Source organism: Falco rusticolus, chromosome 3 (genome assembly GCF_015220075.1).
Source record: "Falco rusticolus isolate bFalRus1 chromosome 3, bFalRus1.pri, whole genome shotgun sequence".
Taxonomy (NCBI): Eukaryota; Metazoa; Chordata; class Aves; order Falconiformes; family Falconidae; genus Falco; species Falco rusticolus.
This window is the reverse complement of record NC_051189.1, coordinates 27,385,023-27,409,570: the sequence shown is the minus strand read 5'-3', so window position 1 is coordinate 27,409,570 and position 24,548 is coordinate 27,385,023. Positions and strand designations below refer to the sequence as shown.

General features: G+C 43.1%; 1 protein-coding gene across 6 annotated transcripts in view; it reads right to left on the bottom strand.

Moving 5' to 3' along the window:
- Nucleotides 1-24,548, bottom strand: part of NCALD (neurocalcin delta) — a 58,009-nt gene that overhangs the window by 7,536 nt on the left and 25,925 nt on the right. For 3 of the 6 annotated variants that reach the window (XR_005103181.1, XM_037380238.1, XM_037380237.1), the window contains exons 2-3: nt 7,244-7,640; nt 293-398 (exon numbers count right to left, since the gene is read on the bottom strand). Coding sequence is in view for 5 of the 6 variants with exons in the window: in XM_037380238.1 (XP_037236135.1) it covers nt 293-398; nt 7,244-7,621 (484 nt within the window). In the remaining variant the exon portion in view is untranslated. Of the gene's footprint in view, nt 1-292; nt 399-7,243; nt 7,644-17,794; nt 17,914-23,570; nt 23,582-24,548 lie in introns of all 6 variants that reach the window. The other 3 variants (XM_037380239.1, XM_037380240.1, XM_037380242.1) reach the window with 3 other exon arrangements.

Here is a 24,548-nt window from a genome sequence, read left to right as displayed (position 1 = left end):
AGAAAAGAAACATGTTTGCTTAGTGCACATGGTGGTCACAGCACACCTGCCAAGCCTCTGGACAAGCATGGAGGAAGGAAGCGGAGGGACCCCAAGGAAAATCCCTGGGAAAGCAACCCTGCAAGGCAAAGCCCTGCCTGCCTGCACCCCGCGGGCTGTGGGTGGTGGTGGCTTTGCCTGGGTGGCTGAAGGAGGAGTGGTGGGTTTGAGGGGTTGCCCTGTGTGGGCAGGACACCCCAAGCACCCAACATGAGGGCAGAGGAGGCTGCTCCAGTGTCTGGAGGATGCCTACCATCACGGTTGGTGTCCATCTGGCGGAAGATCTTCTCTGTCCTCTTCTCTGGTGTCGACTCATCTTCCGGCATCTTCATTACAGAAGAAACCATCTTATAGATTGCCTGTGTGATACGACAAGAGCAAAGAGCTGGTAAGAAACACATTAGCTTAATGCAGGGGTATGACAGAAATAGGCAGAAAATATCCTAGAACATCGGCTCTGGATGCTGAAGGTGGATGGGTGGCACCAGTACATGCAGCTGTCCTCTTCAGAGGGATGCTCTTTTGAAATACTGTGCTGCCTTATTTAGTCATGGCCAAACACAATCTGGGTTTGGACCGAGGTCGTATTTTTCCTTATCACAACAGTCTTCAGATGAATTTATCGCTTGTACAGCATGTTAGGCACTGGAGGCTTCCAGTGCCTGGGGGAACAATAAGACCACTGAGGTCTTGTCCTGCACTGTGGTGTGTCTCCATGCTTCAGCCACCCAGGCTCCATCCTCATCACCCCTGTCCCCTCACCCTGCCTTTGCTTTCCCCCACCTCCTTTCTTGCTTTTCTCCTTGCCTTGGTCAGCATCCTGCCTGCAGGGTGGGCAGTGACTCGCTCCCTGCATTTGACGTGTCTCACAGATAATGAAGACTTGACCGGCAAGGAGGTGGCCTTTTCCTTGAGGGTTGGTGTGTGTACACTGCTGAAAACCTCATTCACAATTCGTTCCACAGAGAACAGATGTTCTGGTCCCACACGGCACTGGTGCCACCCATAGCTATTCCCTACACTGACAAATCCATTAGTCACATATGGTACTAGCCACCCCTAAAAGAAGGGTGATGTTAATTTTAAAACAAGGATGAGTAGTTGTCTCTGAACTGGTTATCTGAACATTGCCTGCAAATGTGAGCATGCCGTACCAGTAAACAAGTGGTTTTTGTGTTAGATATCTTTACAGCGCCACACAGCTGGGAGAACAGCAGCAGGCAGAGAGCTACAGGGTGGTGGCCTCCAGGGACCCTCCCGGAGACCTCCAGGAGAGGCAGCACATCCCAGCCCACGGCAGCGCTGCCCTGGTCCGACCAACTCCTTCTGCTTCCCACTGCAGTTCATTGGCCTCTGGCTGATGGGTGCTGCACTGGGCAGTCACTTTGCCCCCCAGTCCTGGCCTGTAGATGTGAATTGCTTTCTTCCACAGATTGGAATTCTTGTTTCCCAACCAACACAGTGTCTGCAGTGGTCAGTTGTTAACTTAGTACAGGCATGATGGCTTTAGCTATTTGTTCTCTACTTTCTCCTGCTCTGGGAAGGGAGGTCCTTGGCGCAAAGCCAGGATTGCTCGCTGGATCTCCCCTCTCCCCTTTTCCCATTCATGAAGGCACTCCGCCGAGCACGCTCCCATCATCCGGCCCAGGGTCCCCAAGGGCTGGCTGCAGGAATGTAACAGCAGAGATTCACCAGCTGGAGGATGCCACTAAGCAGCACAGACATTTTACACTCACACAAGGAAGCAACCACCCACTTGGCCATTTTGCTGGCTTCTCCTCCACCAGCAGCTCACCTTTCACATCTCCTGGCCTTTAAATAACTTTAAACAAGTTACATCCTGAGAAAGGCATTTGTCTGTTTAATTAATTGTTCATCGATTATGCTCAGTGCAGTCAGACATCTGCTCCCTCAGTTATATCGCCAGCACTGTGGCCGTGGATTTTCTGCTCTGCCCTCCCATAAGCCTGTAATGCTGGCTATGGATCCAAGCAGCGGAACAGAGGAGACTGTTTCAGGATGAACAGCTGCTGGCTGAATGGAAAAGTGGTGGGCTTTAATCATTGACTTCATCGTCATCATCATTTGCACTGCGGGAACACCCAAAGGCTCCCAAGAGAATTAGGGTGCCAGGGTATTGGGCAGAGCCTCTGTATAGCCAGGGATGCTGTCCACACAATGATGATCATCTGATAACCAGGAGAACAGAAGAATGGATGAACATCCAAGCACGTGAGCATAGGGGGAAGGAGGCAATAGGGGAAGGAAAAAAAGGAGAGGGTGGGCAGTAGGAATTTACACCTTCCTCATCCTCATCAGCATGCAAGTCTTGCAGGGGTCAAAGCAGAGATGAAGCTTATAAATCTGCCAGTGTTTAAGCATCTTAAGCTGTCTGGCTTTTGTCAGGGGTAGGAAGAGAGGCTGAGGGGTCATTCACTCCGGGTGAGAGGACGGCAAAGCAGAGAATCTGTATTGAAAGTGTGGGAGGAATGCCCCAGACCGGGACTGCAGGCATGTTTACCCTGATCAAAGTAACCATAGTAAGAATATGCAGATTTTAGGACAAAAAAAAAAAAAAAAAGCAAGCACTTCAGGATGACTTCATCCTACAGGGTCCTTTTCACAGAGGCATGCGAAGGGAATAACAGATGAGATATTCTAGGAAAGCCAGATGGGAATAACATAGTAAGCATTCCTTTCATGCTGAAAATGGTTACTCTGGACAAATTCTTATGGCCTTACTCAGAAGTTCAGTGGGAAGTTTTCCTAAAGTAAAAGCCAGCTAAAGCTGATTAAGAGTCTTGAGGCTTGCCCCATATTAATGCAATGCAGCTACACAGAGCTCTTTATTGCATGTTTGAAAGAGCAAGCTTTGAAAGGAAGCTGGTTTCGTGCGCTAATTACATGGAGCTGGGCTGTACTAACCCCGGGCTCCAACCTGGGACCAAAAGGCTGCAGGAGCTCCACTCCACGTGGAGTATGGCTCCTTGGCCTCGCAACACTTGGCCTGAAAGCCATTGGTGGCATTCAGCAGGAGAAGGTTTGGAGGTTGTTATCTATCAGCAGCTGCCTGAGTCAGGGCAGCTTTTGCAGGTGGACTTCTGATAGAAGGGCTCCTTACAGCTCCATGGTGTCCCTGAATGCCACCAAAAAGTTGTGCCTCCAGAGCCCTGTGTGCATCACTGGAGCAAGCTCAGGCTCCAGCTTCATCTGAACCGGCTGGTTCCCTGCTGAGCTCTCCTCTTTGATTTTCCACCTGGATGTGGATGAGCAGCAATGGGTGATTTAGGGCAGATCTCACCCCTTTGCCCATTTGCATAGGTTTTGCCCCCAGTCGCTGGCTGCCACTGCTGCACTGGGATCAGAAACCCTGGGGGGGGCTGCACTTCCCTGCTATACTTGGCAAAGTGTCAAAGAGCTCCTTACGGTGATGGCAGCAATGACAGCACAAATTTTCAGTCAATGCTTTTTACTCTGTTGAAATAAATTTTGACAGCTAAATGTCTCATGAAGTGAATAATTGGCCTGAAAAAATTGCTTTCCTCTCAGTCTCATGGGGATTTTTGACACTGTCTTCACTGAGAGCCCTATCAGCTTCTGCTTCTTCCCATATCAGCTTGTGTTTCTTTCTGGCTTACAAATAAACTAGCCCAGCAAGCGAAACGTGTGTCCCTTGTTCGTATTAAACTGAAAGTGTTATTCTTGTTTCTCAGCTCACTATTCTTAATATGCCTTATGACTCCATATGGTGAAAAATGTATCCTTAGAACAAGGTTTCCATCTCTTATTTGAACTCTTATTTTAAGAGACTCTCACCAAATATGTCCCATTCCAGCAAGGGGAACAAACAAGGCTCTTCTAGCTGGTCTGCAGCTATTTTTGGGTGGTCTGGGCTATTTAGATTATAGGTAAACATATGGGAGACATGAAAAGCATTTCTAGGGGAGAAGAATCTGAGAGGATCTGTGGTGAGGTCTGTTAAGAGGAAAGACTATGAAACATCTTCCCACAGTACTCTGCAGATGTGCTGTGCCCGGTAGGTGTAGCAGCATCCCATGGACCTCCTTGCATTAGGTTCTGCAATCGTCAGCCCACCACTAAAGTCCTTCAAGTTATGTGATCCTCCAAACTGTGCAGCCAGCTCCATGTGGATGGCTCATGTGTGTCTCTAAGCGAGGCTTTTGGGGTGCTTGTCTAGGGGAGGGTCATGGGCAGGCATGGTGAGTCTGTGTTAGGCTGTGTGCACATGGTTAACAGAGCTTAAGGGAGTGCAAGGGCTTTGCCCTCTAGTCTACTGCTTTGCAGAGAGAACTGGCTTCAAAAAGCTGTTGTGGGCCATTCACATGCGTCTCCTTGGCAGCTAGCCAGTGACTAGGTGCTCCTGTGGGCCATGAGCCATCTTAGCCAGTGGGTCCGCTGTTTCAGTGCTGCTGCTGCTGTCACCGTTACTGCAAACACCTTGTTGCCACTGTCGAGCAAGAGTGCGATACCTGCATCGCCTGCGGTGGTGATGGGTTAGGCCAGAGCATGAGAAAGGAAATGCAAGTAACCACCAGCACAGCAGTGAAAAACACTACAGAGGGAGGACTTTCAAAGCACAAAGAACAGGCTGAAAAGGAAGAAAAGCGTGCCTTGCCCCTATATTATTTAAGATACAGTAATCCCACAGTAACACAGACAGTATTTTTCTGTAAGACTAAGACTTGTAGATTGATGGTGTTTCTTTTAGCATTCACTTTGATGTATTGTCTCATGCAAAAATCCCAATGAAAACATAATAAATCCTGCTATATCAATATGCTAATGTATGCTAGATACGAGACTTGTAATAGGTTCCTCTGAGACATGTATCAGAGATATAACAGAGTTCTGTTTTTCACTATCAGAAAGATTGTGATGGCTGAGGGCCCCCAGGAAGACATTTGATACAGAATCCTGTCTTTCCATATTAAAAAATAATCATCTTTTATAAATGAAAGTGATAGTTGTTAGCTGTTTTTTTTTGTAAGTCTAATCACTCTACATCAAAGGAACCCCTCAATAAAGCAAGAAAATGTGCTCTCCTACTTCAGTTTCACATACCATCCGAACATGCTTCCAGAGACTATGCAACAAATCCTACCCTTGTGATACAGGGAGATCACTGTGATCATAAAAAACTGGAAGAAGAGAACAGGGTGAGATCTACAAGCATGTTGCGTTATGGGAAGCTCCATCACAGAAAGGGCAGCTTTCCTGATTGGAAAACCTGCTGGTGATTCATGGCATAGAAGGGACTGTTGCTCAGGCTTACTGGGCTGTTTAAGGTCTTAATTGCTTTTTATGTGGCCCCTAAAAATGTGAGGTGAGAGTAAATGAGACAAAGCATTGCTCAGTTGAGTTCCAGGTGCAATCTGAAAGGAAGATAGAGCCAAACCTCCCAAGCAGGGCAGTAGGAGGGCTGGAGTGCCAGGCTGAGGGCTTTGTGCAGTCAAAGTGTTGGTCTGGGTTGGATGTACAAACTGACAAAATGTCACCCTACACTGATCCCTAAGCTGTTGTTTCACTTGATGATGGCATCATGGTTGTAAAGGACAATGCTCGATTTGGTACCAATATGAATATGAGGAGGAGGTGGAGCCTTTCAGCCTCTAAACATGCTGGTGAGTGGATCTGGGATAACAGGAAAAAGCTGCCAGCTTTGCTGATCCTCGCTTGGCTTGCTACGGAGAATCCAGCCACCGACATTTTCATTAAATTTGATACGAACGCATCTGTGGCCTTGTTCTCCCTGTTTGTAAATCTTCTGGTCTGGGGAGTTTGTGCTGCTGTTCAGTGCTGAGGCTTTCCAGGGCTACAGGAGAGCAGCAAGGGGTCCTGCGGTCCCTGGGGCCTCTCCTCCTCCTGGAGAGCAGGCATCCACTCAGGTTTGCTTTGTACTTTGTTAGTTCTTTTGGGATTCTCTGTGTTTTCTCATAAGGAGAAATGGTGCTAGAAAAACAATAATTGACAGCCTGTTTACCCTACCCAGTGGAGAGGAAGATGTGTAAGGAACAGAGTATGTTCTAATGCAGATATTCCATGGGGTTTGTCATGGCACAGAAACGAATGCAACCCTGCTCTTTAGTGCAGATACAGAACCCCAGGGTAGGGGGATGCCACAACAACCCTACATTTACAGCTGAGCTTTGTATCTGGTCATGCTGAAGCAGGGCCAGGGCTGGTGTTAGCTGCTGCTCCGAGGACACGGGAAGAGCCCCGGTCAAAAGGCAAAGGCACCACGTGTCAGGCTGACTCCATACACACAGTTTGCCATTACAGCCTGTAGTTTGTGTGTTGTCCCTTTCCCTTGATTTCCAGCACAAATATGTCTGAATAATACAGTACATAGCCAGCACTTCAAGATTTCCAGCGAAAGAAAGGATCTTGATAACAGACTTTTTTTTTTCTCTTTTTTTTCTTTTAAACAGCTCTGCGTTATACAGTTTCAAGCTGTGTAAATATACTACTATGTCAAGAAATGTTTTAAAGCTTTCAGTAGAGTGATGTGCCTTAAGGGTAAAAACATGTTAGAGGAAGCCAAAGTGAGGTGGGACTCCTACTAACACCACAAGAAAACACATCCAAAGAAGCCATGTATGGAATCATTGTCTACCCAGATAAGGTTTGTCTGTACTAGCAACTTAATATGACAACAGCTAGTATGATAGTAAGTATGCAGACCTGACTGGAATTAGGCAGGCAGACCCCTTTTAAAATATGTGAGCTGGTTCTTCATAACAGCACAATTTCAAAGTAAATGTGTTTCTTATTGTGGAGGAAGCCTGCCTTCCTTTAAAGTACACTACCTGGTTTATATAAGATGCCTATTTGGTCCAACTGTAATTAATTGTAATTAATTGACTGTGATTTCCCAGAGGACAGAATCACATTTATCTGCAGGTTAGTTGCTATGCTCCAGCCCAACAGAACTTCCAAGGGAGAACTTCCCATGAGACATGTTGCTCAGGAAAAACTCGCAATGGCTATCAAATACTGTAGTTCGAATTGTGACACAATCTTTGCCAAATGAAACAACATTTTATATTCAAGCAGTTATACAGAGAACCAAGATCATAAACACCCAAACGCTGCCAGATTTTTTCATTCGTTGTCTCATTGCAATATTGCTTCACAATTTGCTTGGAAGGAGGGAGGCTGAGGGGTGCCTCTGAGCAGCACATACCTGCACGATTTCCAGCATCTCTGACTTACTGATGTAGCCGTTCCCATCGAGGTCGTACATGCTGAATGCCCACTTCAGCTTTTGCTCCAGTTTACCTCTCGACGTTACACTCAAGGCTATGATGAATTCTCTGAAATCTATTGTTCCATCTCCATTGGCGTCAAAAGTGCGGAATACATGTTCCGCAAACTTAGAAGCGTCCCCATAAGGGAAAAAGTTCCCATATATTTTTTTAAACTCCTCCATAGATAAATGTCCACTTGGACAGTCTCTCAAGAAGCCTTTGTACCACTCCTGGATCTCGTGTTCTGTAAAGTCTGTACTTTCTAGCAAATCTTGCATGACTTCAGGGCGTAGTTTGCTGTTTTGCTTTCCCATATTGGCGTCAAAATGTTACCTGCAGGGGAAAACCAAACACATATGAATTATTATTATTTATTATTATTATCTGTTAGCTTAGAGGCTGTAGAAAAACAGTATGCTTGACTCTGAGTTTACTAATGAGAGTTCACTCTCGGGAATCAATTGAAACTGGACAGTGCCCACCACTAGGAGTATACTCTGAAAAAACTAACAAGGCCTAATCTACATGTTGATTATATTGTCTTTTTGCAGCCTGGAGAACTGTAATTACATTGAATTTATTGCCGTTTGCCTTTGAAATCATGAGGTAAGCAATGGATGTTGCAAGGTGTAGCTGACAGCAGCTGTGTGTTGCAGCACACTCTCCATCCCGGTCAACCAGTTGTCTCAAGGACCTGACCTGAATGAGATGGATTTCTTTTTTTTTTTTACCTCTGGTGGAAACCAGGTTGCTACAATGGTCTAGGTTCACTTGGTCTTGCTCCAAAATGGGATCAAGGTGCATCTGCAGTGTACACTGAAAACAGGAACTCCAAAGCCCTTCTAGATACATCTTTATAGCCAGAATCAAACAAAGCAACCCAGAAGCTGCCTCTCTTGTTTGGCATGGACCAATTCCTATATTAGTTCAAAATGCAGATGAAATCTGAAAAGATTTTATGAAAGGTGGATTCCCCTACCCCAAACTATCGCCGTGTTTTTTAATTCTCCCTGCAGCCAGAAATCAGATCTATTGCTAAGTAATAGTAATGTGGGTGGTCACAGCTCTTTGAAAAAAATCTCTTTAAATAAAAAGAGGAGAAAACAAAAGTACCCAGACAACAAAATTGGAAATTCGTTTCCCTTAAATTAACCATTAAGAAATGTTATTGGACACAGCTGCTGTTATAACACCTTAATTATATTTTATTTAAGGCAAGTTGCTACAGATTACACTGTGCAGCAGATCTACTAATGATTGATGCCCTTTGGGGTTTAAGATTTGGAGCCTGAGTGTGTTGGCTGCAAAAGGCAGCAGCATCAGCTTTACTGGAAGCTTTAGCATTATACCTGAACTGTGGGAAGCTGTTCTGTATCGACAAAAACCTGCCTGAGAATGTATCTTGCGAATGACAGTCACAACTAAAATCTGATGTATGGATAGCTTAAGTAGAATTGCAAAACAATCTATACAAGACTTCCACACTCTTGTCAGAATGGAGTCTCTGGGCCACAGAGATGGATTTATGAGTAGTGCCTGGAGTGGCTAATGAGCATTCAATAAAATGCTTTTTCTAGACCAAAGTAATACTTTTTAAAAATGAAGAATAATACAATATTGTATAAAAATGAAGAATAATACATGTCAGAAGCAGCTAGTGAGAAATGTACCACCATTTGAAGCTAATCTACTGTCTCTTTGGCATTGGGAGGAAGAAACTGAGGTCCCTCCAGGTGATGCCAATTGTTTCCTGTAGTAAGAAGCTCCCCTTCTCCCCAAGGTGAATTTGAACTCCCCAAGGCAGCTAGAGGAGCCACTCCTTAATCTCCTGTGTTCTTGGATGGAATAACCAAAAAGATTTACTTTTCAAGGGTCAAATGGTGAGATCCATCCTAGATCTATCTGTGTCTCCGCAGGATCCACTGATGGATGTCTAGTAACTAGATGTCTGGTCTAAACCCACCGCCCACACAGCTGATGGAGAATAGGCTCCCCTGTTCACAGAGGGGAGGTTGGAAGGGGTGAGGAGTCCTGCCCAGTGCGACCCCCTCCACCTCCTGACCATTGCAGGGGTCTGGGTGACTAGCTTCATCCAAACAATGTCTTTTCCTCCAAAGTGTCTCCAAAACACTTGGAAAGTGGAAGATGCCACCTCAAGCTAATTTTTTCTATTGCCTTTCCTCCTTTCCTCCCAATCCAAACATACTGTACAGTTTTCAAGTAAACCAAGCTCCAAATACCCTGAAATTAGCCAAAAAGTCCCTGTTTTATAGGCCTGGTCTGACAGCTGCTGAGGCAGCTGAAGGTTGCGTTGCCTTCAGTGGGTGTTGGATGGGGTCCATTATAAACAACCTGGGAATTAGTCGAGTGAACAGATTACGTCAGGGCAGCCAGACAGATTTGTGTCAGGCAAAACAACATGAGCAGGGTCGGCCAGCGGGATGGAAAAGCAACTGGACAAGTGAAGTGGCCAGGCTTAGTTTAAGAGTGGCACCAGTTTAATACAAAACAAACCAGTAAAACCCCCAGAGCAGGCAGCAGCCACCCACACCCATGGTCAGCAGCTATTCCACAGCCCAAGGGCTGCACACTTTTCAGAGCATTAGTGTAGAAAGGGAAGATATGTGACTGATGTGCAAAGCGGCTGCGGTAGGAGCGAGCTGGCATTAGCGATATAAGCGCTTGCTGCTTTTTAGTATCTCAAACACTCGAGAGCGCAAAACTTGGCTTGCATGCTGCTGGTCCAGAATCTTGTGAAAAATCAAGTAGTGAGATAACACACAGGCAGTGGCCTTCAAGAGGCAGCCAAAAAGAATGTGTTTCAGCCCCCAAAATGATGCCTTTATAGTTGCACATGGCTGCAGGTGCAACATTTTTTACCGAATAATAAAAAATTCAGAATAGCTGGAGGTAGGTAGGAGCAAAACATCACAACCAGAAAAACCTGTGTTCTCCAGGCAGAAAGGGAGAGCTAACCATATGTGACTTGCAGCAAGGGGCTGGAAGTCACAGCTGCTGTGACGCCAGGCAACACAGTCAAAACCAGTCAGATTATTTCTGAGTCCACTTGTGATGAATTTGTATCATGTTCCTTGCCCTCCAGATTGTTCCTTATTAATAGGTGGTGTTCTAGGAGCCATAACAATGGGATTTATTGTGCCCATTCTATCAACAGCAGATCAAAATGCTTTTGCAGCCCAAGTACAGAAAATCCTTGAAGACACTTGAAGATCCTTATAATCATTTTATACACTGCTGCCTGCCTCTTCAGGATAGATTAGATTATGGGCAAAGTACAGTCTGCTAAGGGAATGTCAGCTAACAATGACAGCAATACATGCACAGAATAAAACAAAATTGGATCTGATTTTAGGCATTTTTTCACACTTTATCACCTCTGTAGATTTCAAATTTTTAATAAATGATTGAATGTTGAAATTCAGCAAGTAAATAGTTAACGGCAATCGCAGTGGCAAAGTAAAATATTGACAATACTGAGAAATGGATGTTGTAGGTATACAAAACAAAGACAAATTAAGCTTTTAATGATTATGCTTAGTTGCATTTCTACAATTTCTTCCTCTGATACAATGGCGTTAGGCATAATATGTATGAATGACTTTCTATCTGACGTACAAAAATATTAAGGTCTTAATCTGAAGGCAATATTGTTTGGTAAAAGAATATGATGTGTTTATGGCTTGAAGGACTGATACCATTTCAGCCAACAACCACAGAAGACCTGAAAGGAAAGCATTGCTGCGGTGTGGTTGCTATGGAAAGAATATCTGTTCACTGATTATTGTATGAAATGCACAAGCCCTGCTCCATAAAGTAAACACTTGAACTTGCTCTAATCAGGTCTAGGTGCTAAGTTTTTAAGACCAGACTGCAGACAGCTGTTTGACAGACAACGGGCTGTGACAATTCAGCATCTAAGAGAATAAATAAATGAAACAGCAACTGACACCACACTGGCTGACTTTCCCTGCAGTGCAATATATTGTTTGCAGACAGGACATCAATGCTGTTACAGCCTTCTCCTCAAACAGGGAGAACTGACCCAACAGAAAGGCAATGAACACTTATTCTGTCATGTGTCTCTTGTTAGCGGTTTGCTGCTGCTCATTTGCTCGATCTGAAACTTTGGGATAAGGCGAACATAACTGCCTGTTTAAGCAACAGCCTTGCAGGAGCTGGGATGCTGCAGCAGCTAAGAGGGTGCAGCTGACCCATTGCTGTGTGAATGCAATGCAAGCATCAAAACATATTTCCTTAAAAGAAATCAAATTCATTTTTTCTGTTGGGGGTTCGCTATAATAAGCAAGTGCTAGCAACACATTTCTAAGAACGCTCTCACTCTTCAAACTTTACACCCATCATAAAAAGACAACCCTTTTTTTCTTTTCTTTCTTCTTTATTTTTTTTGTGATTGAGCTCAATCTGCCAAAGACAACAAGACATCTTAATTTTAATTCTGATTTAGGTTTTATTCTGAAAGAAAGTCCACTGCTGAGAAAAAGTATAATGAGAAAGGGGCACTTGTTCAGAGAACTGTTGTTCTAAAAATGGAGAATTTAGAATATTGGGTATTTCATAGCTAACAGGGTACAAAGCACCTGAAAGGTGTAAATAACCAGTCTGAAGAGAAGTCCTGCCTGATATATTTCCAGTGGGGATAGCAAGACAAATCACACCATAGGTTTGGCTACAGAGACCAACTGTGTAAAAATAAAGGCAGAAAACTTTTCAGAAAGAAACAATGAAAGCTCTATTTTGTGATTTCAGTGCTATTCCACAATTTCAAATTACAAAGCACTAGATTAAAAAGACCTTGAGCTTTAGGGAGCAATCTGTCAGTGGTAAAGAGGTAACACTGGACAATGCAAGAAGCCTTTTACGTGGCTGGTTTATACGGTCCTAAAGCCACAGGGTGTGCACAGAGGTAATTCTGGGGCACAGGTGGAGAAAGTTTCAGCAACACAGCACTGAAGTGAGCAGGACACTTCTCCAGCGCAGCTGAGAGGCAGCTGGATGACGGACATACCAGTACCAGCTTATTTGACTAGCATTATGGCTGTGTAATATTACAGAAACCAGGGATGAACCACCTCATTATTGTTTGTCTTCAGAAACTGCTGTTTCTTGGTTTCTTACACACGCGGTCTGACCTGTTTCCAAGAAATAATCCACTTATGGGGGCAATGCTGTCTTTAACATTTCTAACACATAATTTGAGAATTTCCCTGAGACTAGCAACCATGGGATTTCAATCTCTGCCAAGCAGCTGAAGTTCCTGATGACCGCTGGAAAGAACCAAAGGCTGAGCAGGACAACAGCATCACTCTAAACCAGCGCTGCTACCTGACAGCTGGGAGAAAGCAGCGCTCCAGCATGAGTCAGCCCCCCCGTGGCAATGCCTAATGACTTGCCTGCAGGACAAGTACTTTCTGCAGACCCGGTGGTTCTTCATCGTGTTACCGCTGTCATTTTTCCTCCAGAGTAACTATTGATTGTTACTAAAAACCTGGACATGTGACAAGTGGACTCATACACACCATCTATCTCTCAAGATTTCCACACATCTGGATATGGCAGGGATCTCACTTTCTTTCCTGTCCTACCCACCAGCAGTCATCCTCTGTCACTCATACCAGCCCCCGCAGTGCAGCATGTTGGGCTCCGGCAAGCTGAATTCTCCTGCCGTCACTTTCTGCCACTCCTTCCAGTTGCTTCTCTGCCTGTCCTTGTGCAACTCTGCCCTGCCACAGGCTCAAAGAAGGGGTGCTGCTCTGTCCTGGTTGACCAAACCTCTGGTTGACCAAACCTTGTGGCGTGGCATCTCCTGACCCTGTGGTAAGGGGGAGATGTCAGGGGCAGACTGCAGTGCATCTCAGAGCATGGGACTTCAGCTGGGGATGTGTCCCCAGGGCTTCCAGGCCAAAACTATGCCCTGTTCTCAGCACTTCAAAGAGTTAGAACTATTCTCTCCCTCCTCTGCCAGCTGCTCTCATTGTTTGGTAGAGCTTCAGATCCCAGATGCCGGTTCACCAATTACAGCATGTGGCAGTCTCTGCAAGTTCTGCTGTAATTTGCGATCCAATGCATGCACATTTCCAGACGCACCTCTGGTTCCACCTTGTCCACGCCCTTACAGAATGGGGGAAGGTATGTGCATTTACAAAATTCAAGGCCTTCTGGTATAAAAGTCAAGTTTCCTTCATAAGGTCGGTCATTCCGTCAGGCTGTAATACTGCTAACTGCTGTAACTAACTATGTAATGAGATGGTTCAAAGCAGCAGCTATCTCAAATGACACATTCTCTTCCCATCTGGGTAGGCTGTTTCCCTGTGGCTGGAACACCGGTGTTGACATGGCCCAATCATGAATCATGAATCAAAACCCAACAGTAAATGTGGGCAATGCACTGTCTGTCATCTTGTAGCTCTCCAGTGCGACTCAGGTGAGCAAGGCAGGAAAGTCTGTTTGGTGATCTCTGATGTGCCCCAACCCTGTAATCGTTCACTGAGCTGCCGATGTGCAGGTCAGGCAGAGTGCTCTTCTTTCACATCGCTCTCATTTCTCATGTTCACAACCTCAGAGACACCTCCAGTGCTGCTCTCCACGTTCCCATTGGAAATTTCAGTGCCAGTGCAGGATCCCACTTGTGGGACACAGTGCTTTTGGTTAGAGCAGCAGCAGCACTGGGCAGAATAACTTCTTGGATTTTAGCCTCACGTCATGAAGCACAAGTGCTACCTAGTCAAGGGAGTTTTTCTTTTCGGTCTCAGAGAAAAACTACCCTGCTGGCTCTTGGAAGCAACCACTTTGTTTCCTTCTGGCCATTTCTAGTTTGTTTTCACATGTTCATTTGAGTAACCGGTGTGGCAATGCTTGCCAAGAAAGGCTTTTGTTTAATTTTTTTAAAAGCAGTGTCTTGAAACATATTTTTGAAAGAAAACCAAACTTATTAAAAATCACAGAGGGACTTAGCAAAAAAAATAAACATATGCAGAATAAAATTTTGAGCTTTGCCATCCTCAGTTTATCTGCTTATATTGGCAAACAGCAAAAAATGGATAGAATTCATGAGCAAAATTCATTAAAAAAATCTGACATTCTCTTATCCATATTCACAAGGAACACAAGATTTGCAGTGCAGTATAACAAGTACCCAATGCCTGAAACACATACTATGGAGTAAAATTTCTGGCTAAAACTATAGCTGACATTAAAGAAGAAAAAGTGAAGAAACGAAGGGGGGAAAAACAGAGGAAAGGCTGTGGATGGGATCATCATTCAGTGTTTATGATTTATTTGTCAATAGAAGTAACAGGGGACACATGTATCATCCAGCTACCCATTGGTACTTCATTACCTGTTCATCACAATAAATTTCACTCATTTTGTGTGGGTCTCTTGGTTTGATTCCAGGTTCCTGACGTTTTCACCGCTGCAAGTCACTGTTTTGTTTTGTGTCACCTTCCTGCTCCTCCAGCCCCATTACTGGGGACCCTTCCCCTACAAATGGTGCTCCTAATCGCTCCTTTGACAGCATTTGTTCTGTCAAAGCCCCCCAGGAGAAACTCAAGACAAGAAATAAAAGTAAAGCCTTTATAGCTCTGTGTTTTAGTTGAGGTGGGCAGTCCAAGCAGGAGCAGCTGCAGAGAGTTCACGTGTTTCAAACTTGGAGGCGCTTACAGATATTGAACATCAAAAGCCCAGGCTCTTATACCTTCAGGTCTGCCCTGGCAGAGAAATGCTACAGCTGCTCCACATCATCTCCTGTTTCTCTTTACCGTGATCCCTTTGTGCATTCTAGCAATGAGGGCTGGTGTGGGGGTGGAGGGGGGAGAAGGAGCAGAAAGGTAGTGCCCCTGTCAATAAATGCTGGTACCTTATTATCAGGGTCTTCAGCATCAGTGGGTTAGCTAGATAGCACCTAGTGCTTATCGCGTTACTCTCAGCAATGCCCACAGTCTTGGCTGGAATTTTGAGACCAGTAAGCAGTGTTTTGGCCCTAAGCAGGGACAGCGGTGACGCCCTCACACCCCCTCACTTCTGCATTGCCTCCAGCATCACTGCGGCTTCCAGAGAAGGTCCCTGTTTCCACAACTTTTCCTGTAAGGCTGAGTGTGTGGTACAAGAAAAATGACCAGATGTGAGTATTTCTAGTATTGAGAGCTGGGGCAAAAAAGCACACTGTGTGGATTTGCACAGCATGGCGTGTTGTGCAGCAATTCCTCTCGCATTCACAGCTGGTCACTCTCTCCATCTTAAAGCCTTGCTTTTAGGACTCAGAGCTGGCCTGTGAAACTGCTCCTAGCTGAAACTCGGCATACATCTACCCAGAGGAGCGGCTGTGCATTTGCTCATGTAATGGATCCATTTGCTCCACCTCCACCCATCAGATTTTGATTGAGCCAGGACATTAACCAGGTCTGTTCTTAATCTACTGGTGATCAGCGACCTGCTGCTGCTGCTGCTGCTGCTGCTGCATGGGGAGCCTGGCTGTTACACAGGGGAGGTAACACAAAATCTCTGCTGCTTCAGAGTGTACCTAAGCACCTTCAGGAAGGTTTTCTGCTCAGTTAAGGTGTAACCTCTATCCTCATTCAGGGGTAGACAGGCACTGAGGACAGCCAGCAAAGGGACTACTGGAGCTCCGTATAAAGCAATCAGCGTTCCCAGATCCTACAGTGACCAACCAAGGTGTAAGTGGGTGTCATGGGGGGCCCTGTGCTCCCCTGTGCGCATGAGGGGTGTCTGGCCCTCTAGCCTTTCTCTGTGCCCTGGGCTTTGCCTGGAGTGTTTTGGGCAGCAGTGCGGAGGACCACCACCCTATGAGCAGTGTGAAAAATGATGCAGTAAGTGTTGGTCAGTCATCCCCCAGGGCTGACCAGCAAAGGCTTCACCCACCCAGAACAACTTGAAAGTAACAAGCTTGTTTTCCCTGCTTAATGAGACATAAGGAAATGAAAAAGACAACAGAAACCAGACAAAAGGGGGGAAAATCACACAGATTTGGTTAAGCCCTCTTCCCACACTCCCAAGGGCTCTCACTAATTTCATTTCTTTCTCATTCTTTAAGTACTCACTACAATAAAAATCATACTGGTAGTCATGTGCTTTTTTTGGTTCATAGTCACTAATTTGTGAAGAGCTGAGAAACAACAGTTTACCACAGGCTCGGTAAGAAAAAATTGTTTATTAATCCTGGGTAGAATCATCTAAGGTCTTTAAAATAACTAACTCTGTCTTGGCAGACTTCAGATGACTCTTTTGGGAATTGGATATGTATTTATATATTTGATTTCTTCAAACTCTATGGAAATAGTATTTTTGTAGAAGTATGTTTGCCTTTGCCTAATTTTATATGATAAAGGGCAAGAGAGACTTTGCTAGCAGAGTGCATTAGGACATCTGCCCTCAGGAGGCTGCTTTTCCAGATTTTACTGCGTGCAACTGTTTCACTAAGCACAGGACATTCGCAGTATTTATAAACATGGGTGTTAAGCTAACAGCAGGGGAGTTGGCAAAATCTCCCAGCCCATTCCAGCTGGAGGTGACTTTATCTAGCAGCATACTTTCAAAAGGAGACTGTATACCAAAATCCAAATGATGGACACGTTTTCTGCAGTTATTGTGTCTCCTATAATGAAAGCAACTTTTGAACCTAAAACATCTTTAACAATCTCTTTCTGGACCATATATCCTAAAATGTACAAGGTCACATTTTTCAGGTGTTCAGCACCCACAATTAAATGCGGGCTTCTCGAAGAAACACATCTTCCATTTGGGCACCTGTATAATAGGCAGCTTCTCAAAAAGCATCTGTATCCAGTAAACTGAGACCTCCCAGAAAATAAGACCACTTTTTTTTTTGGTACCTAACGGGGGCCTAAGTGCTTTAGAAAAGCCAGCCTTCCTACACACCTGTGTCACTGCAATTTGTCTTTATCCTGATACATCTCCAGCCATGTCAAACCTGGTTTATTCCCTTTTCTTCTGAAGTGCTTCTCTCTTTTGTGTAAGGCACTCACCGGTAGAAACATAATCTTCCCCAATGCACCCAAGCGCACCAGTCATGGAACTCATCTAGCAGCAACTTTATCAGGTTTCTAATCTGTCCTACATCTTGTTCGGTCCTTTTGTGTAACCATATATGCAACACCTTGGTGGAGGGTAGTGGAAACTGATGCAGAAAGCTACTGTTGCACAAAGTAACACAAGAAGCTGATGTGAATTCATGATCTTGATTTTTTTTAATCTTTGTAGATAAATAGCATGTGACTTCCAAAGAGTGACATTACTCTACCCTTAAAAAAATTGTTAACAGATGGTCTCCTATCCCACAGCAGAGACTTGGTGTTGACAGATAAAATGAAAGCATGATATTGGAAAAAAACAGAGTCATTAACTGGCAAACTAGATATTTTTAAAGATGTTCTTGTGATGGGGAAAGGAACGATGGTGAAGGTTCCTACCTGGAGAGTAACTGTGAGTCTTTGTTCCGTACTGGTGAAATTTAATGGAACTTTCTCTGGGAAAGTAGGCAACAGGAGGGTGGGAGTGGGAGGTTCTGGCAGCCAGGACCAGAATTCTGCTGGGGAGATGGAAACAAGATGCACTAAGATAATGTCAGAGTTTACAAATTCATAAATATGATGGCCCATGCCAGGGATGACTTGTCCAGCACCTAGCATTGTCAAGTGAGCCTGAACATGCGGGGCCTAACATAAAAGGTGACATGGATGACTACAGGAATTTTGCAGGGCTTGTAGGAATCTTTTACAGCAGCTTTCAAAGAAGCTTCTAAACTGCAGATCAAGCACTGATTTTCTCTTTGTGCATGTCTTACTTCTCAGATTTTTTACATCCTTGAACTTGCAAGAAGAGTCTGTGAATGACTACCCCTGGAAGAACAGCACTGGGTGAATATTTTTTAGTAGAACCCATTTCCATCAGCTAATGCAGCTTAGCTGATACCAAAATGTTTTGTGGAAATGTGCCACATTCAGGAAAACAGATTCTGGGAAAACGTCAGAATTTATCATTTCAACTTTATCTTTTCCTTTTAACAAAGCAAGACGTTTCAGTGTGACTTTATCTTTTTAATAATTTTGTTTTGGCATTTATGTGAGTTGTTAATTTTAGCACTACAATGGTTTTGACATTATTGAGAAAACAATTCATTGCCAATCAAGTGAAATAACTCATTGTTTCCAGATCATTTTTAATATCCCACCAGGAAATTTTGATGTTTTGTTCCAATTTGCAGTGAAAATAAATATAAATGCCAAAATTTCCTTTGGAAAGGGAATTTCAGATTCTAACCAGCTCTAATCAACAACAAAGCCATCTGTTTTGTATTAATGACTTAGGGCAGAATGTAACGCTGAGAACAGGGTGATATTCTACTGTTCAGCATTGCTCATGGAAGTCAATGACATACAGCAAGTTTCTAGCTCCTAGTTGTCTAGGGAAGTTTGAGGCTAGCCACTTCTATTTTATTCTCCATGCTGTCTTGCCAAATTCATGCAATTTGTCATTCAAACCCAAGATTTTCCTGTGAAAGTATAAGAAAACATGCTCCCAGTGACATATGGCACAGCCTACAGCCTCTACAACTGAAGGGAACTTGTAATTCCCAAATTACAGTGCAGTAAACTACTTTCATTTTACAAAGGTTTTAGACTGAAAATTTAAATAAAATATTTGTTTCATGATAAATGTCTGATTTTGAACATTAGTAAGAAGATTAATCTATTTTTTTTTCAAAAGATAACTTCATCCAGATGTATCATGATTTGAATTCTATTTGAGAAGTCCTATTGACATGAAGCACTTCAGCACCAATGAAATAAAACAACATTTTAATTCTAGTTCAAGGCAATGTCTCTGTTATCTTTTTTATAAATTTCTTTATAAAGTTTTTTAAGCTCTATCTTCACAGATATATTCTTCATGCTGCAGATGAGGTACAGGAACACCATATAATTGCCTCCAAGCTGCTCCAGCAATCCAGTCTGCTTGCTGGGCTCAGCCACGGACTGCAGTTCAGGCACTTTGCTTTGCCCCTTTAAAAGTTTCCCGTGGGCAAGAATGTGGTTACCTTTGGTGACGATGGCATCTCCTTTTTTTCCTAACAATCTGGTGACTACCCAAGCCACCTCAGGATACCTGCTTCCCCCCACTCTACCTGGGCAGCTGACCTAGAAGGGCTGGATCTTGGGGTGTGCAACCGGCCCTCAATGAGCAGATGCTGCTTTCTGTTCCCTCCGAGCATCATTTGTGTACTAACCTGATGGGAAAATTAGCTTGGATATGATCTATGAGGTTACTGAAAGAAGATTTTGATTTGTATTCATTTCAAAAGTCAGAATGACATCCAGTCCGGACAGCCCACTGTGAAAAACAGACCCGTGTTTTACCCAGCTGCTGTTTCATACACATATCAGTGTGCTGCCTGATTTTAGAAATTACTCAACAGGAATGAATTTGGGAGTTTGAGCAACATGGTAAAGGTCGCTAAGAAAACTCCCTTAAGAGGCATAGAAAAACATTTTACAAATTAAGTGCAAAAATAATTTGCTGTGCTTCTCTGTCCGTCTCTCACACACACATATAAACAAATACTTGCATGATCTTTATGTTCTTACTATTATTTGTTATCAATAAGCAAAACCCTAGCAGTTCTCAATATTAAGTGTAGGTAGTAGCCACTCATAAACAATACTGTTTTACAAAGGAACCTTTGTGATGGCATCCATCATATGGTCATAATACAGATTGTAGTAAAAAAAAATAAAAATTGTTTGCAAGAATTCAACAAAATGTTCAAAGCATTACACAAACTGCAGTGAGAAATACTGTATAAAATCTAGGACTGAATCTAGACTGAAAAATCTGAATTACGGGTTTGAAAACTTTTCTGCCATTACTGAAGATTTTCTGTAAATTCAACTAAGATTAACTCCTCCACAAATGAATGGGTTAACAGCACTTCTGGCTCCACTATTAACATCCTCTGAGGAAGTAAACAAAGTTCATCAGATAACTGTTTTCAGATGAACTATTTTTTTCTCATGTGAAGAACAAACAATTTGTATTATTGTAGAAAAGTAGAAGTGGCAGAACCAGAAAATTTCTTTCCAAAGTTTGACTTTAGGAAAATCAGATTTTGTCCAACATGGAATAAAATACCACTTTTCACCACTTCCTAGTGACTGTAAATAAATAGAAATGCTGATACTATTACAATTTTAGGCCGGTTTACTTTTGCCTCTTTGGTGTTCTCAAGATGTCAGCTTCTCTGAGATTTCTTGTATGCAACGTTTAGTGCCTCTCCCCATTTTTCACTTTCTATGAAATTTATTTTTTCTGTTACTGTATAAAACTTTGTTCTTTCTTTGACATGTTATTTATTTTTCCCTTATCTCTTACTTTTCACTACTATTTCTTAGCTCCCTAGAACAAACCCCATTTTTCATACTTTTTCTATTATATTTGAAGAAGCCCATTCATATAATTTCTCTTAATTTTTTCTCTGTTTCCTCCATATTTCTGTTCCTACTATGAGTGCTTCCAAGGATTGGCATTTCCTGCACTGTACAATGTGCTGAAGCAGTATCCTGACAATGAGATCTATTATGACTGAAGTAGCAGGGTTTGGAAACCTTGGAAGGAGATCCATCTAAGGGCTTAATTTCTCTGTCTCTCTAATTAAATCATCCAAAAGAAATAGATGGGGAAGACTTATTCTGTATCTAATTCCTAGCAAATTATTACCATTTCATCCACCATACTTTTGCCTTGCTGCTTTTGCCTTAATGGTAGAGTACCGGCGCTGCCATTATTAAGGGCAGTTTCTGAAAGAGCAGCAGCGTCACCAGCATTTGATTAGAAATTCAGATTTTGATGATCTGATTCTTTTTCCTGGGAAACAATACTTTTCAGAAATGGAAAGGAGTGGAAACGTACGTGAATGGTTGAGATGCTGACTCTAATCAGAATTTTATGCCTGTGGCTAATGGAGGATTCACCAGTTACATGATGGCAAACATTTCAGATCCATTCAGCAATGGTATGCTTTTATGTAATCATAATCGCACGGATAGAAATCTCTATCTGTGGCATTATTTGTTCCAGTTTCTTTTCTTGCACAGTATGCTCCATATACCCCATTCTTTCTACAGTAACCTTAACCCCTTACATTCTCAGTATTGTGCCTTATAAAAATAAAAGCCTTGTACTTGAAATGTCTCCCTCTCACTGCTTGTTACATATAGCTTTTAAGATGTCCTTAACTTCGGCTGACAATTCTTTCTTCCACATCATCTTCACCAATAACTTCTGTCCTAGCGCAGTCCCTGGACACTCCACGCTTTCTCTCACTTTATGCATCAAATATTTCTTAATTCTTGCCTCTGTTACCAATGTGATGAAAACCAGTGAAGCTCCACTGCTTAGAAACAGGATGAACACTGAAGAATCAGCCCACTGTTTATAAAGTGCCATATAAAATCACCACACAAATCATTTATTCAATAATAAAAGCACATCCTGTTCCACCAAACATGTCTCACATCTTAATGTTCTAATAAATTCACTGTACAGTCACTTAAATCAGAGAACTGCCAAAGGAATTCACTCCTGTGAATAACCAAAGGAATCCTCCAAGAAGGATTAAGAAATTGATAACTATGCAAATATATATATATATAATATATATATATATATAAAAAACTTCTAAATTTTCTGCTTGCTTTCTCTTTATTAAAAGGATGTTCCCTACGAGGAACTTAGTACTTTTTCACGAATGTTCTAGAAAAGGGACCCATTCATGAAGAAACATTACGTATTTCATTGCAAAGTGCTCTAAAAAGTATCACTCGGCTAAATTAAAATAAGGATGTTTTCACATTAGTCTCCGCAGGATGATAAAACAGTCACTTATTAACAGTTTACCACCCAGCACTTAGTAAGATCCATTTGATCTCAACCTAATTGAAAGATGTTGCTATTATCATATCATGAACACAGTTCAAACCCACACATCATTCATTCAGCTGTAATCAGATGGGAGCTGGTTTCAGTGATCTCATACTAATCTGTGAAACTTCCTATCACCGTATTTTGTAATTCCTCTGATTTTTAAAAGGCTGGCAGTAAAGTTGGTTTTGGAGTTGGTTTTGAGGCACTCAAATAAAAATAATAATAAAAAAGAGAATAAAAAAGAAAAACACCACACAGCAACTTTGGGAGAAGGCCAGAATTTTCTTGGAAGTTTCCTTGATGAAGGAGTGGGATAGAGCAATATCCTTGATTTTGGCAGCAAACCTTTCTTCTGGTAACTTCATTAAAAAGCCATTCCATTTATGAGTTATCAGCAAAGAGCTGGCATTTCTGAGTGTGACTGATGGTCCTCCCTGTGCTGACAAAATTAGAAACATCAATAATTCTTAGATTAATTGCTTAGAAAATTTCCAAGAGGCAAACATTTCCTTATTTTTAGACCCTTGTTTTCTGCTGTAGTCAAAGCAGTAGAGGCCAAAGTTCAACTACATGTACTTCACTTAAATGATGGGATCCCTGTACTCTGAATTTTATATGTGCGCAGAAATAAGTGTGCATCAGTGCTACGTGGGCGGGAGCATCCTCTGGTAAGCCCCCAACCCCTAGTCCCTGAACAAGTCCTGATTTCTCTCACAGAGACCCGAGAGCAATCTTCTTGCCCATATATCTATCCATCCTTCCAAAGGAACTTGGGCCATGGACATACTAGGGCCTCTAACAGGGACTACTGGGTACCAGGAACATGAGCACAAGGAGGACAGTCCCCATGTTGCTGGGTCAGCCAAAATGACATTTCGCATGAGGGTACTGAGCGGTAAAAAACCTGTATTGCCCAAGAGGTGAGGAGCCACACTGGCAGTGACATAGTCTGCTGGAGTCCTGCCACAACAGTCATTGCAGCCACCTCAAGCACAAAGCTGGAAGCTGGTGAGCTGCTATCAAATAACAGAAGTCTCATCACTTAGATTTTCCCTGTTGCTTATGCAGGGGAAAAAAAGGCCTTTCCATACAAGTTTTGTGTACCCTTCTTCACCCACTGCTTAGATACGCACCTGGAAATCCAATGATGGGTTTCCTTTCTGGCTGGAGGTCTATGTTAGTGCTCCTACCACCTTACCTACCACCCCTTACCTCAACAGCACAAAGCATGTCCTCACCCTCTTTTGCACATGATATGGACAGTAAATACTGCAGAACTGCATGAGAACAGTTAAAAACCACTGCTAAGAAGGTGTATTTGTGAATAAATGTCTTCACGAATCTTACATTTGACCACATAATGAGGTAAACATAAATGGAGTTTCACAGGTACCTTAGCAGGTCCAACAAAGCAGTGAGCCCCAAGCTAAGCTCAGGAGAGAAACAGATTGCCTGTAAATTAATTGTTGTTAATGAACTGCAAGCATGACAGAAAAGGGTAATTAGCACGTTTGGAGCGGAGCGAAGGGATATTAGTGGAGGGGAGGTGGTCATTAACCTCCATGGGGCAGGACAGGCAGTTAGCACCTGAAAAGCAGCAGGTTAGTAGAAGTGTGGTGAGAGGCATACTGTGGTGGGCCATGAACTGTGCCAGACCTGAGACCCTGGTCAGTATTAGACACCTCAGGCTTTTTTTAAAGTTTCTATATGGGCCTTCTTTTCAGGATCAGGGCTGTGCAGCCAGTATTAGAGTGGCCATTATACAAGGAACATTTTCCTAATCATGATTATACATCTCTATACTTCTGAGTTGTCCCTGTGAGCTCATTCTGACTTGCAGACCTTATGCAGTCTCATCTTCCTCATTTTAAAGGAGGCAGAAGATGCATTAGAAGATCTGTATCGTATGTGGTGACAAACAGGTCTGGAACCCAGTGATTTTGAAGACCCTGGGTGGCTTTGGCAAAGCCTGATTTCACCTGATGGTTCTTGGGACAACTGACTTCTGCTGATAAACTGGGTGAGGTTGCAGGCTACTTGAAACCAAGTGGGAGACCTCAGAAAAAAACTTACTTCCAGGTGTGACATCATTCCAGCCCAGACTGTAATCTATTTTTTCCATGTAGATGCCAGCCTGTAACACTCACCAGTATACGCCAAAGGTACATTTTGTTTTTTCACAGTATATATACATAATACATATGTATGTGTGTGTGTATATATATATATATATAAACAGATCTA